Source organism: Vulpes lagopus, chromosome 2, assembly GCF_018345385.1.
Source record: "Vulpes lagopus strain Blue_001 chromosome 2, ASM1834538v1, whole genome shotgun sequence".
Taxonomy (NCBI): Eukaryota; Metazoa; Chordata; class Mammalia; order Carnivora; family Canidae; genus Vulpes; species Vulpes lagopus.
The window spans coordinates 128,971,010-128,985,722 of NC_054825.1; the positions used below are offsets into that span (position 1 = coordinate 128,971,010).

Consider the following 14,713-nt stretch of genomic DNA (forward strand, 5'->3'; position numbering starts at 1 on the left):
AAAATGGAAGAGATTTCAGTACACTTGAAATTCTTAGAACATTTTTTTAAACTGCAGATTCTTAAAGAAATAAATCTACGGGACAGATGAAAACTTAATGGTATAAAATCATACAGATAAGACTTCCTTCCTGAGGCTACCAAAAATACATTTTATCAGCAATTCTTCCCTGGTCCCAGCTTTAAAAAAGGGGTGGGGTGGAGTGGGCAGAAAAAGCCAAGATCTTGTGAAACCGATCTAACTTGAGATCTGGGTACAGAGAATTTAATAAATTATGTATTTGCTAGAGACTTACAAGGAAAAGAGGGAGACCCCCAAAAAAGACCCAGTTCTAAATATTACAGCAATAAAATAACAAATTGCATATTAATAGCGCTGTAATGACTCTTTTTGTTTGGTTTCTTTGTAATTACTTTTAATAAATTACTCTGCCTCTCCCCATCACTCAAGTAAGTTGTCATCCAAAGGCACAATCGGTACAACACAGGACACAAAGCCACTCACAGATAGGGAGGGCGACTGGTGCCTCAAGAGCAGTGACTCATTAGAACCCATAAAGCTTTTCTATGGAGATCAAGTATCAATGAAGCTATTGTAAGAGATTACAGCTATATAAATGTAGACTAGTTATGAATTCTCACAGGGCAAGAGCGCTTTCGCTAAGAGGCAAGGGCACCAATGCTTGGGAAACCACTCAATGCCATGTTGCCTCAGTTGCATAAGAGTTGCTGCCCGCAGCCTACCATTTTGCTGAATGTGGGGTAGTTCCTACAAAGTGAAGGGATCCTTGATTCAGTCCTCTCTAGATTCCTCTTGTGCCATTTTGCCAAGCTTTGTATCCTGGTGTCTCCAGAGTCAAGCCTAATACCGTCACCAGCTGCTGTTACAGGTCTAAGTAAGAGCCAGATAATTTTTATTAGTCTTAGTTTTCCAGAAATCATAAACTTAATATAAAACAGACCTTTGTCACAAAAGACAAACAGCAGTAAAGCACTTTGTTAAATAGTTTAAAATTTGTACCTACCTTTAACATGTTGAATATTTCAATATTAGAATTGTAATAAAAGCATTTTCTTAAAACGTATAAAGTTTTAAAAGGAGCAATAAATGTAGCAAAATGCATAAACCAAATTGGGTTTTATACACAAATTTTTAAAATCTGTAAATTATTATTCATACCAAGATTATCACTGCAGTTCAGAATCAAAAGTGTGGAGAGAGCAAATGAAATAAAACTCAAGAGAAAATGTTTCAGAATCTAGGAAGCATATTATCACAAAGAAAATAGTACCTGCATTTGTTTTGTCAGACTCAGAAAACAGAATTTATCATTTGGCTCCAACAAAAATGGCTATTAAATATGCCAGAAAGTCCACATTTTCACAACCATCTTTCTAGATCTCTATGTTTCACTCAATATTTCAAGGAAACCTTCACCAAAGTTTTTAACAATTTTATGCTCTAGAGTATTATTTTTCAGGTTCTGGCAGGAAAGAATAATTAAAGGGTGCTTTTGTTAGAAACCATTTGCACCATTTTTTTTTTTTTTTTTACAAACCAAGAAAGTAAATTTATTTAAATTACTAAAATAAGCTTCTAAAGTCATTTACAGATTACCTGCTACAATTATTTTTCCTGAAAGATATAAGTAACATTTATTTCTTTAAAATTATTTTGGTCAGTGAAACATTTAATAAAAACATTTGTTTCTCCATATAATATATGTGTATAAAATAAGCTTTTTCAAAAACTCTTGTTTTAGAATCATCTATAAATCAGATGGCCTGACTCCTGATAGTCAGGAGCAAGTTTCAATAAAGGGTATCAATTTATGAATACTGGTTGTCCTAGTTGGAAGAAACCAGACCACACTCCACACTATCAGGCATGGGATCCTCAAAAGGTAAATGATAAAGCCAATGACTGCCTCTAGTATTCTAAAACCAAAAGGTTAACACATGACCTCAGTTTAAATATTCATTACCACACATAATTCGATCTGTATTTCAGAACGTTCAGGCAATCGGGGATGGCACCTCGGCTACCGGCTGCAGGGTGGCTTCCATCCCTTTCAGAACTTCCTTATTGCTTATGACGAATGGGAACACAGGCCAGACATGTACCCTAGCCAAGACCTCTAGCTTGGAAACTAACACATGTAAAGGATAGCTTGTTAACAACAATAGCCAACCTCGGAATTACTGAATTTTCAACCTTCTGAACGTTTGCCAATGCATACTTGTGACGTCATTATATATACCTGATGACCAGAAAGGAGTACCTTAAAATCGATTCTCTGTACATTATCACATATCCATATAACAAGATTTTAGGTACTTCTTTTGAATCTGAAAACTGGCATTTTCTTCTTCTAAAGGAATCATATGTCATATATCTTCCCCAACATGCTATGTACTGTTCTATACTATTATGAACCCTTAAAATTAAAAAAAACTATTTAAAAACTATATTTCGTGTATATTTATAGAAGAATTATATTGTTCACGTATATTTATAGAAAAATTATATTGTTCCTTAGTCTTTGAATGTGATAGATAACTTGCATTTATCTTTGAATCAGTTAAGATAAAAGCGAAAAAAATATGTTCCTCTTCCAAAACCAACAGCCATTTGGCAACATCTATTAATGTTATTTTTAAAAATACACATTATAGGTCAGCCCCGTGGCTCAGCAGTTTAGCACTGTCTTCAGCCCAGGGCCTGATCCTGGAGACCTGGGATCAAGTCCCACGTCGGGCTCCCTGCATGGAGCCTGCTTCTCCCTCTGCCTGTGTCTCTGCCCCTCTGTGTGACTATCATAAATCAATAAAAATAAATATAAATAAATAAATAAATAAATAAATAAATAAATAAAATAAAATAAAATGCAGGAAACAAAAACGAGTATGAAGAACCGGGTTGCCCCAGTGGAAAGGGCTCAGATATGAAGAGAAAATAAAATGAAAAGTAAATGTCAGAGAAGACAAAAGATGTGTCAGCCAGACCAATGCAGCTTCAGGAAGAAAACTAAAAACCTGTAAGACAGCACAGCTACCTGGTGGGTGGGTGGGTGGGTGCAAGGAAATGACTTGCACGGTAAGCAGAAGAGCCAGGAAAGGCCAGGGGAACATTTTAAATCACTTGGTCCGGTGGTACCTCTCACTCACCCCAGTTTATTTCATTATTCGTTATTTTAACCCACAGCTGAGAACAAGGTAAGTTTGTTTTGCTTCCCCTTCCGACTTCACTGAAAAACTCAATTCATAGATCAGGCTGTGCCGCCCACTTAGCACCTTCTTAGCACCTTCCTAATTTTCTTTAAGGGAGAAAGTAAGTATCTCCTGGAAGATCACATTCGCTACTGTAATTCCTCACCCACGGCCCACTCCCAGGCTCTGGCCTTGCACCCCTGCTCTGTTTTCCTTCCTTCAGCAGGTCAGAAGACTCTCTGCTCTCCACAAGTCAGTAAATACTGGAGGAAAAAACGTTCCGACCCTCCCACCGTTAAACACAGACTAGTTAACCAAGTTCAGTCATCTGGGCTGAATCCTGCATGAGCCTCAAAGACGTAAACAGAAACTGAGGAGGGTGAGTGGAGGGACGGCAGCGAACCAGAGGAGTGGGGCAAAGCAAACAAAGTCTGCAAATAAAGGCAATAGGCAGACTTAAAACTATGCCTACCAGAAATGACTATTTATTTTACAGTAATATAAAATGAATAAAAGCTCAAAATACCATAGTTTTATTTCAACGTTGGAAAAAAGCAGATGCACTAACAAGGAGAAACTGGCTCATCTGTTTCTACTTGTGGCATGGCAGACATTTAAAAACCCTTATGAAACTCAACAGCCAGTTACCTACTGAGATTCCTACTAATAACAGGTTCAAATACTAGCAAAAGGTTAACACATGACCTCAGTTTAAATATTCATTACCACACATAATTCGATCTGTATTTCAGAACGTCCAGGCAATCGGGGATGGCACCTCAGCTACCGGCTGCAGGGTGGCTTCCATCCCTTTCAGAACTTGCTCTGAAGCCCTTGGCCACTGATCACACTCCCTTTCACCTCACCCTTGGAAATACCGCATGCTTTGCGCCTCAGCAAGCTCCAAACCCTCTCCTGGGTGTAACAGAGGCAAACAGTGAGCAAAGGGCCTGGCTGCTGTGCAGAGCCGAAAGACCGAACTCCCTGGTAATTAATATGCTCTGATCCAACTCTGAAATATCCCATCTTCTGGCCCTCTCTACCTCCTCCCTCAAAGCTAGTCAGCTTTAAGCTTCACTCCTTGAAAGGAAGTTTGGCTTGTTGCTTCCAACCTACTTTATTTTTGTATCCTCTTTAAAACTACTGCCCACATCTTCTAAGAAGAAAAGTCAAACATGCGCCCGGCTCATGAACTCTAACAGCCCCTATCGAGAAGAAAGGCTCAGCAAAGAATCCCATTTTCTTGGAAGGTGAAATCGTCAGTCCCCCTATCTCATTCTCAGAAGGCAAGGGTCAGTCAGATCATGGGCGTCACACATGTGGTTACCTCAGGTTCAGATTTTGGGGAGTCACGGTACCTAATAATCCACAAAGGTAACGGCTTCCCTCCATTCACACATGACATACTGAATGCACTTGGGTAATCTCTTTAGCTTAAAAAAAAAATAACAGCCAGAAAATATTTTTTTGAAATACCAACCAAGCCATAAAACTTTTTCCTTCTTTGGACACTTTATGATCTGAATATTCATCACCTCACAGACATTTTTTAAACCACCTAGAGCATGAAAGTTAAACAAACACAACCTACCATACTATGCCGAGGTATGGCCAGAAAACTCAAGTCTATTCAAAATGGAACCTTTTTCTATTACTGTTTAACTACAGTGATAGATATGATTCTGTTTAAAAAGGTAAGGACTGGGGTACTACTTTTCATGTACTGAATGTCTCCCTACAAATGACCAGGATGCCAGGCCAGTTCTTTTCCCAATTCTCTTAGCTGTCCTTGGTATCCTTACATGCACTCTGAAACTCTGGAATCACCTTCATTATGATGTGCTTTGTGCACATTCTCGGACGCTGCAATGCCCATACTAAGGCAACACATCACAGAAGTTGGCAGCAATGCTATCAACAAGAATTTGGCTTCAGAATCAGGAGTGATTCATCATACATTCTAGCAGCAGAAAAACAACACACATCTATTTTAATCCCGTGGTGCTATCAAGAATCAAAAAACAGTACAGTAATTAAGTAAATGCAACAAAAATCGTATCTGCTGTAACATTTGTAAAAAAACATTATTCACTTTTATGAGTTTCCAATAAAAGTCACTTAGGAAACATCAGACTACTTACCTTATTTCATAATATTCATTACAATGACAAATCAAGTTTTAATGTAACACAACCTCAGGAGGAAATAGGTAGTCCAAACCTCTGCAAAGTAACATACAGAGTAACATTCTAAATTTAGAAACACAAATTTCTCGTTTGGTTTCCAGTAAATAAAATCCACTTATTTCGTCTTCTGCCTCCATTTTTAAGATGACGCTAATTTAAAGTCTAAAGGCTAAATGAGTGTGCTGCTGTACCTATCATAACCAGAGAAACCCGATATTGTGAACAATTTGTTGGATACACTCCCCCCATTTTTAGAGGTACCTGCACAGCTGCCATAGTAACTACTAACGGGTCCGCTTGTGTTCTATTGCTCTATTTAATAGGCATGGAACCTACCTCCATCCGAAGCCGTTCTCACAGTGTGTCCATGATTACCAACCAACAGTCTGCATAACCATGCACATTAATTTTCGGTTTACTGTACATTTCACTAAAACTTAAAGAACGCTACTCTATTGTTGCGATCAGGCCCTGGGGGCAGGTTTCTCAAGAACCCCACCCCGCGCTCTCCTTCGGGAACCCTACCTTTTCAAACACTTCTTCAGTCTCCCTTCGTTTCCGTTTTTGGGGTCTCCGGCTCACTCGAATCCATTTGTGGACCTGAAGTTCAGAAAGCACAGAGCCCTTCAACACCACGCGCGTGGTGAGGCCCCCTCCGCGGGAGCAGGGCCGCCGGGCCTCACCTGGGGACGGGGGACGGGCCGCAGGGACCTGCCGGCGCCGCGGCCGCGACCTCCGCCCGGCCGCCCCCGCGCCCCCGTCCGGGGCCCTCGGGCCCGCCGCGGCGCCCCCGGGAGGGCAGAGAGGGCAGCGAGCGCCCCCCGCACTCACCTCGGCGCCCACTCGCCGCGCGAGCCCGCACTCCGCCCTGGCCTGGCGCTCCGTCTGCAGCGGCTGCGGGGGAAGGGGAAAGAGTCAAGTTTACCCGGAGCCTCCCCGGCCTCCCCTCCGCGCCCCGCCATCTCGGCCGCGGCAGGCGGGGGTACGAGCGTGAGCCGCCCCAGCGCCCCGCGCCCGCCCGGCCGGAGAACCGCGGGCCCGCGACACCTCGGGCGCAGCGCGGAGCCGGGGCGGGCTGCGGGGCCGGGACGGCGGGGGCGGGGCGGGCGCCTGGGGGCGGGGCCTGCCTTAAAGGTACAGCGGCTGCCCGGGCCGCCCCGCAGGTCACCCCCGCCCCGCCAGCGCCAGCGCCGGCGACTTTATTGTTCTCGCTGCGGACCGTCTTGCTCCCTATCTCCGCGTCCCGCCCGCGCCCGCACGCCTTACCTTTCCAGCCCCCACCCCCGGCCCCGGGGGACCACGAAAGGGCGTCTCGGCCGCGGCGCGAAGCCAAAGGGCTCCTTAGCTCGAGAAGCCGCCCCCCCGCCCCCGCGGCCAGCGGAATACGCTCCTGGGTCCAGACACCCAGATGTCCAGGTGGCCTCTGCGGAGCGGGAGGAACTTTCCTAGTGGACTCTGTCTCGGAGAATTCGTTAGACGCCACTAAGTAGACGTCTTCCAGTGGCCCCTCCGGACTCCCGGCGGTGGCAGGTGACCTCCCGGGGGAGACACGGCCCGCGGGCGCATCAAAGGCGAGCCCCGCGCGCGGCCCGCGCTTCCAGGGAGCCCGAGCGCTCCTGCTGAGCGCAGTCGGCGCCGCCCGCGCCCGGACCGCGGACCCCCACGGCGGCCGGGGAGAGTTTAAGGGGAGACGCTCGGTCTTCATAATTGGGGAGATAGTTTCCTCTTAGTTTCTAAAAGTCTGCGATGCTCCAGATTTTTCCGCCGAAACCCAGAAGGCTTTCTTCCCATCCGTATCACAAGTTGGCTGAACCTGAATGGGGGTGAGCGCTTGGGGAGAGGAGTCGGGTCGCACTCGTGTTTGTTGATCTTGACCATCCCTTTAACTTTATCGCATTTCTTTAAAGAAAATCTGTCTTGCCCTCTCTTTATTGCTACTCCATCCTTCTTTCAAGATCAAAAGCTTTAGATCAAAGCCAAGATCAAACTCACTACTTTAAATAGAAGCAACTTTGCCACGGAGTATTTTACACAAAGAGGAGCTTCTTAATGGAGACATCAGAGTAGAAAACTTTATTTTATCCCTTCATCCCATATTAATAACTGAACTACTTAAAATCACATTGATGATGTACTTATACGTTCTAAAATAAACAACAGGTCTGCTCAAATGGGGGATTCTTAAGTGTTTTTGTTTCCAGGAATCCAAAAAGAAAAAAAAAAAAAGTAACCCTATAGAGTTAGATAGGCATATTAGCCATTTTGTATCATGATTAGCTAAGTGCTATGAAATGCATGCTCATTTGCTGAAGATTTTTCGAAGTGGTATGGAATCTTCTTATATATAATGTACAACTAACATACATTTTTTCTACTGTAAAACAAATGCATAAAAATAGTTAAGGCTTGCAAATCTCCAGTGCACATACACAAAGGCAGGTTACAGTTACAAATGATGAAGCGGATTATTTAATGGCAGAGTTGCTTACTTTTAAATAGAAATAAATCCTGGTGGGGCAGCCCAGATGGCTCAGCGGTTTAGCAAGGCCTTCAGCCCAGGGCCTGATCTTGGAAACCTGGGATCGAGTCCCACATCGGGCTCCCTGCATGGAGTCTGCTTGTCCCTCTGCCTGTGTCTCTGCCTCTCTCTCTCTGTCTCTCATGAATAAATAAAGAAAATCTTAAAAAAATAAAAAATTTTAAAAAAGGAAATAAAACCTGGAACTATTTGACCTTCCATACTACTAATAACAGTTCTAGAATCAATAGAAATCTATCTCTTATAGACATTTCCCTTTACTCACTAGAATTTTTTTCCTTAGGAACTCACCCGTAAGAAGTCTGACAAAAAAAACTTTCAATATTTTTTTTAAAAAACTTTCAATATTGACAGACTAAAACAGCACCCTGCCTAAATAGACCTTCTTTAAGTATCCTTTTTGTTGACTTATCAACAATTTTTAACATGTAACCTTAAACAAAAAATAAAATCCAACAATCCAGTAGTGTGGAATAAAAAACTACTGAAAATTAAATCATATACAGACTTCTATGAAAATCTTCTATTACACGTGGATAGTACTACTTGAAGGCTTGTTTTCCCTTGTAATTCTCAGCTGACTGTAGTCTCAAACACCCCCCCACACCCCCACCCGGCCACACACACACATTGTTCCTCATTGTAAAAATCCCAGTGGCCCACTGGAAAGATCTTAGGAATTGAGACCTGGGAACCCTCTCTTACTGCCAATGACAGTCTCCTTTCTTCCTAGTCTGCAGTTCATGGAGAACCTAATGGTTTCTGACATGAGCTGAGCAAAGGAAAGAATCCTACTGTCACTCTGCTCTACTAATACTTTGAGTAGGTAACAAAAACTATGGTCCATTCTAAGTTACTTCTAACTCATCTCCTTTGTACTCTTGCACCCTCATGTACACTCCCACAATTCATCCTCCACTGAGAAGCCAGAATATTTCCAAAGGTAGTTCAAGTGATTCCACTTTGATTTATCAAGAATACACTTCTTTCTCTTCTCTGCCTGGCTGGCTCCTACTTATTCTCTAGTTGTGGCCTTACTCCAGAAATGTCTTTCCTTACTCTTCACTCCAAATTATGTCACCCTCCCCCCGACTATTCCTTCTAATAGCATCCTATTTATTTCTTTTAAATTGCTTATCTTTTAGAGCTATTAAAAAACTTATTAAGAGACTTTATTTTTTAGAGCAGATAACAGAAATGTATGTAGAAAGCACAGATTTCCTGTATGCCAACATAACACACAGTTGCCTCTATTACTAACATGTTCCTTTTGTGTGGTGTGTTTGTTATAATTCATGAACCAATATTTGATACATCATTATTAAATAAAGCCCATGGTTTACAATAGGGTTCATTCTGTGTTGTACAGTTCTATTATAGCTATTTTTAAAATTAATTTGTTGAATGTCTGTCTCCCCAGCTGGACTTTAAAGTCCAGGAAGACAGAGATCCTATCTCTTTTGGATCCTGTCTCGTTTGTTCTTGATTTTTGTCCAGTCAGTTAAAATACTGCTGGCATATAGTAGATGCTAAATAAATCTGTTAAGTAAGTGAAGGGAGGATATAGGAATAAATGACTGAATAACGTATGAACTTTCAAGGGGGAGAATCTCAAGATGAAGATCTTTCTAATTGACTCTGGTTTGTTTCCCCATTAAAATACTTTATTTTGTAAAGAGCACAAAATTGTGCATTTTTTAAAGAAAGAGACAACTGGACATCAGTTATAATGCCAGGGTACTTGTAAAATAGCCTTTTAAAGAAAAGTAAAAATAGGGACATCTGGGTGGCTCAGTTAAGCAACTGCCTTCTGCTCAAGTCATCATCTCAGGTCCTGGGATCAAGATACCTCTTGGGCTCCCTGCTCAGTAGGGACCCTGCTTCTCCCTCTCCGTCTGGTTGTGCTCTCTCTCTCTGTGTCAAATAAATAAATAAACAAAATCCTTTAAAAAAGTAAAAATAAAAATAGAAATGAGAAATAAAGATTCTTAATTCTCTCTTATATTAATCATGAAAATTATATTCCAAAATGGTGCTAGGAGCTGAATTTAATGTATAATGAGGGCCACCTGGGTGGCTCAGTGGCATCTGCCTTTGGCTCAGGGCATGATCCCAGGGTCCTGGGGTCGTGTTCCACATTGGGCTCCCCACAGGAAGCCTACCTGGGCCTATGTCTCTGTCTCTCTCTCTGTGTCTCTCATGAATAAATAAATAAAATATTTTTTAAAAATCTATAATGAAATAGTAATACATTTCAAAACTATTGGAAAAATACATTTTTTAAAAGATTTATTTATTTGAGAGAGAGAGAGCACAAGCAGGGGGAGTGGCAGAGGGAGAAGCAGGCTCCCTGCTTGGCAGGGAGCCTGACATAGGGCTCTATCCTAGGACACCAGGATCATGACCTGTGCCAAGGCAGACACTTAACCAACCAAGCCACCCAGACATCCCTTTTATTGGAAAACTATTAATTCTTTTTTGTTGCGTTCAATATAACTTCAATACATTTCTCCTTGTACCTACTACCTAAATCTCCCTTTCTTCATGGGCTGGCCTCAATAAACTTATGGTGTGGAGAAACTGGAGGAAGAGTACTTTTTAAAAATTGGAGTTCTGGGGATCCCTGGGTGGCGCAGCGGTTTGGTGCCTGCCTTTGGCCCAGGGTGCGATCCTGGAGACCCGGGATCGAATCCCACGTCGGGCTCCCGGTGCATGGAGCCTGCTTCTCCCTCTGCCTGTGTCTCTGCCTCTCTCTCTCTCTCTCTCTCTCTCTCTCTCATAAATAAATAAAAATTTAAAAAAAATAATAAAAAATAAAAATTGGAGTTCTGGGGGCGCCTGGGGGGGCCAAATCAGTTAAGCATCTGACTCTTGATTTTGACTCAGGTCAAGATCTCAGGGTCGTGAGATCCAGCCCTGCATTGGGCTCTGTGCTGGGCTTGAAGTCTACTTGAGAGTTTCAATTTCTTTCTCTCCCCTACCCCCACACCACCCTCCCCTGTCCCCAGTACACATACGCACTCTCAATCAATCAATCAATCAATAAATGGAATTTTGTAGTCAGGGATGGATACTCTAATAACTATCTTTAAGAAAGTGGTGAAAGCACTTTAAAGCTATCTTTTAAAAACAGATGTTTTCTATTTAATTATGTTTTAAAAAATGTTTCATCTAGTAGAGATGCAAGTTTTGAAAGGAAGTTGTTTTAAGAAACTTTCTTGTCAATGCGGTTTGTAATTGTTGAAGATAATTTCAGAGGCTGAGGAAAATGCCATTGCTTGAATAAAAGCATTACTTAATCTTGTGGCTGGAGATTACTTTTAGAGAGAAAACCTTTTTCTGTTTTCTCTTTCTCCTTCTCCTCCTCTCTCTACCTCCTTCTCCTTCTTCTTTGATATCGTCAGGAAGAAATGGTTCCTTTCACTGGAATATGGTAGTGATATCAATTTCATATTGTTAATATGGATGTGTGCTTCTGTTTCATGATGAGCTACAATCCAAAGGAATGAGAGGCAGAAGCACATCTTTCCTAGTCACCTAGTAGGCTGAAAGAGCAGACAAGGGGAGCCCTTTAATTAGTCCAAACAGCCTCAGATGGCAAATTACACTCCCTTGGGCACAGGAGAGGAAAAACTATTTGCTTTATAAAGTCAGAAGACCTTTTAATATCAAACAATGTAGAAAGGTCCTGAAGCTCTCGTTTGTTTCAGAAGGGCTCTATAGCCAACATATATTGAGGGTAAATGAAAAAGTAAGCACCTACACAAAACTGGAAATAAAATCAAGGTTCATTTAAGTTGCAAATAATAACAAGGAAGTAATCCTGATTAGGGTCGAAGTTCTCAAATGTCTCAAATTTTGCTCTACCATTTTAGATATAACAATCCTTTATCATACCTTTGATTTTAGAAAAATCATAATTTCTATTATTGCCCATTTTGTGTCTGTGTTAGAATGAATGCCTAATTCTTCTTTCTCAAGAGGATTCTGGCCCCGCTAAATGGACCTCTTAGTGCAATCCTTATAAAGCATGGTTTTCAAAAAAGGAAATGCTTCCCACATTTGTTCTGCAGTGAATTGGCTAAGAGGACCTCTTCTTCTCAGTCATCATAACCCTGAACTCACTGTTATTCAGGAACTTTTACAGAGCTTGCCTGAGGGAACATGGCCAGTTCTTCCATTTCTAGATCCCCTCTGAGAATCTGATGAGGCATTAGCTATCAGCGCTTGGCTCCCAAGAAAACAATACATCTACAATCATGCACCGTCCCCTACTCCCTTCCCTCATACACATCAGCTGTCAGGAGGTTCACAGATTTTTCTGATTGCCCAAACCCCTGCCCTAGATGCTCTAAGATCCCCTTGGATTAGAGCAGACCACCACACGACTATGTCTTACTGGTGCTCTGTGAAATTCCTTTTATCGCATTATGTTCTGGTAAGAAGCCATCAACCTTTATTGAGGTGCATTATAAGAAACAGTCCCATAAAACCCATCCCAATGTTTACCATAAGGACAGTTTCAGAGAATTGTTTATTACATTAAATAGTAATTTTCTGAGAGGACCCACAGGAAAAGCTTCTCCCTGATATCAACGTCAGGAATAGCTGCAGTCAAGCACCTGTTTTGTTTTACTTCATGAACACTGCAAATTAATCCCTTTTCCCTCTTCTAAAAAAATTCTGTGCCCCTGTATTAAACTAAGCATAGGAACTTCAGAGGGTGCATATTGTATGCTAATTTAATTCCTGGCCCCATTTTATTTTCCTACTATTATTTTCACATTGCTTCATTTTTTTACATTTTAATTTATTTTTACCATGCTGTATTTTGCTTTGGAAGCTGTCTTAACTCCATTTTGGGCAAGGAGGAGTATGAATAAATAAAATATTCTGGGTTTATTCTTTCTTTCTTTAATTTTCTTTTTCTTTTTGTGGGAGAGGAGGGTCTCTGGTAAAACATTATGGCTCTAATATTTCTCTTCATTAAAAACACTCAGAAGTGAAGCACAGAAGGTAAAGTCATATAATTATATTCTATAAAATTCAAGGAAAAGAACTGTTAAAAAAAACCCACAGAAGTAAACATAATATTATACAAACATGGCACTGAACACCTATGAAAATGTTAACTGACCAAGAATTTTACATCTTTTGATATCAAGACCAGAGGAAATAGTCTCTGACCTTGGGAAGAAGAATGTAAACTGGATATACAGACAGATAAGTCACTTAACAAACGTACTGAGAGCCCCTGCAAAACCAAGCACTAGATTTTGTGAACACAGATATGAATAAGGCACCAGCCCTGTCCCCAGGACACTCGTGGGACCAGGCAGGAACCTGGCAGAGGATAAGGCACGAAGGCAGCCCACTGGGTTTGAATCCAGACTGCCAGGTAGGAGTTGCATGACTTCCCTAAGCCTCCTTTCTTAGTTGTGAAGATCAAGGAACACATGCCATGTGCTTACAAAGGGAGGCAGTTGTTACCTATCAAATTTTAGATGATGAGCTAAGAAGCAACACAATGTCACTAGAAGCTGGATGGAAGTGACCTTAAACACAAACAGTACCGAACTGCTCCATCTATCAGAGACCATGGAACCTCCAAACTAGTGAAAGAACCAGAGTGGCCAATTTTGTAAGGACTGAATGTTTTGCCAAGTGCTTTCACATGCAGACTGCATGGTTTGTTTCTCTCACAACCCCAATTTCAGGATGAAGAAACAGAGTCTCATGGAATTTTCTTTTTTTTTTTTTTTAAGATTTGATTTTTAAGCAATCTCTACACCCAACATGTGGCTCAAACTCACAGCCCCAAGATTAAAAGTTGCACACTCTACCAACTGAGTCAGCCAGGTGCCCCAAATTTTTGTATCTTTAGTACCTATACTGGGTGGCCCTTAGATCTCTTGGCTGGAAATGTAGTACTCTTTCTCCTCCAGCATGAGAGCTTAGAAGATATCTAGCATGACTGTTTCACTTTAAAATAGTTGCTTATTATGTGGATCAGACCAACCTCAGATCAAAACATAGCCCATAAAATATTATCCCATACCATAAAAGTCTATTGCAACAGCCATTTCAGAAGACAGATATTATACACCCCCTCCAACACCTGTATGACTGCAGTTCTTTTCAGGAGCTTAACATTCATGGGCACTCTGACCTTAGAGTTTCACAGGTGAAATACAAAGTTATGTAGGGGAGGCTTTAGATCAGAGGGTCCCCTGACTGCTTATTAAAATCGCCAGGAGGGTTTATAGATCCCAATACCCAGGTGGCGCTCCAGATCACTGACATTCCTATCCTGAGAGTGGGAACCTGACTCAGTCCTTTTTAAAGCCTTCCCCACACCCACCAAACTCCCTCCTCCCCCAGTGAGTTCACCTGCTGCCAGGCCTAAGAACCACTGGTTTAGATCATTTTAATGACGACCCATCTCTAACAAGTTACTATTAAGAAATTCCAGATATGTGGGAGACATCTAAATTTCAAGGTCAATACCACAGAGGACAGCCATCTATTAAGTTCTATTTCAACAAGTCTCTGGGTAAGCAGCAGACACAATCCAGGGCAGGATGGGCTGCTGGTCTGACCCAGAGTAGCAATGCCTAGAGCTTACACTTAAGGGCCAACTTCCAGGCAAGATGAGTTAAGTCCACATACGTGCACACACATGCACACACAAAAGAACTAAAAAGAAGTGGAAGATCTCAACACTAACCAGAAGGGAGGCAAGAATGGATTGATATTTGACTTCTTAAGAGTTTTTTCCA

The 14,713-nt window shown here is 41.8% G+C and overlaps 1 protein-coding gene across 17 annotated transcripts in view; it reads right to left on the reverse strand.

The window, feature by feature from the left end:
- LOC121484097 (aminopeptidase O (putative)) overlaps nt 1-14,713 on the reverse strand; it is a 337,984-nt gene that overhangs the window by 69,969 nt on the left and 253,302 nt on the right. For 15 of the 17 annotated variants that reach the window (XR_005985940.1, XR_005985938.1, XR_005985937.1 and 12 more), the window contains 2 exons: nt 6,227-6,289; nt 5,921-5,995 (listed from right to left, as the gene is read on the reverse strand). Coding sequence is in view for 9 of the 17 variants with exons in the window: in XM_041742812.1 (XP_041598746.1) it covers nt 5,921-5,995; nt 6,227-6,289 (138 nt within the window). In the remaining 8 variants the exon portion in view is untranslated. Of the gene's footprint in view, nt 1-743; nt 892-5,350; nt 5,432-5,920; nt 5,996-6,226; nt 6,290-14,713 lie in introns of all 17 variants that reach the window. The other 2 variants (XR_005985942.1, XR_005985941.1) reach the window with 2 other exon arrangements.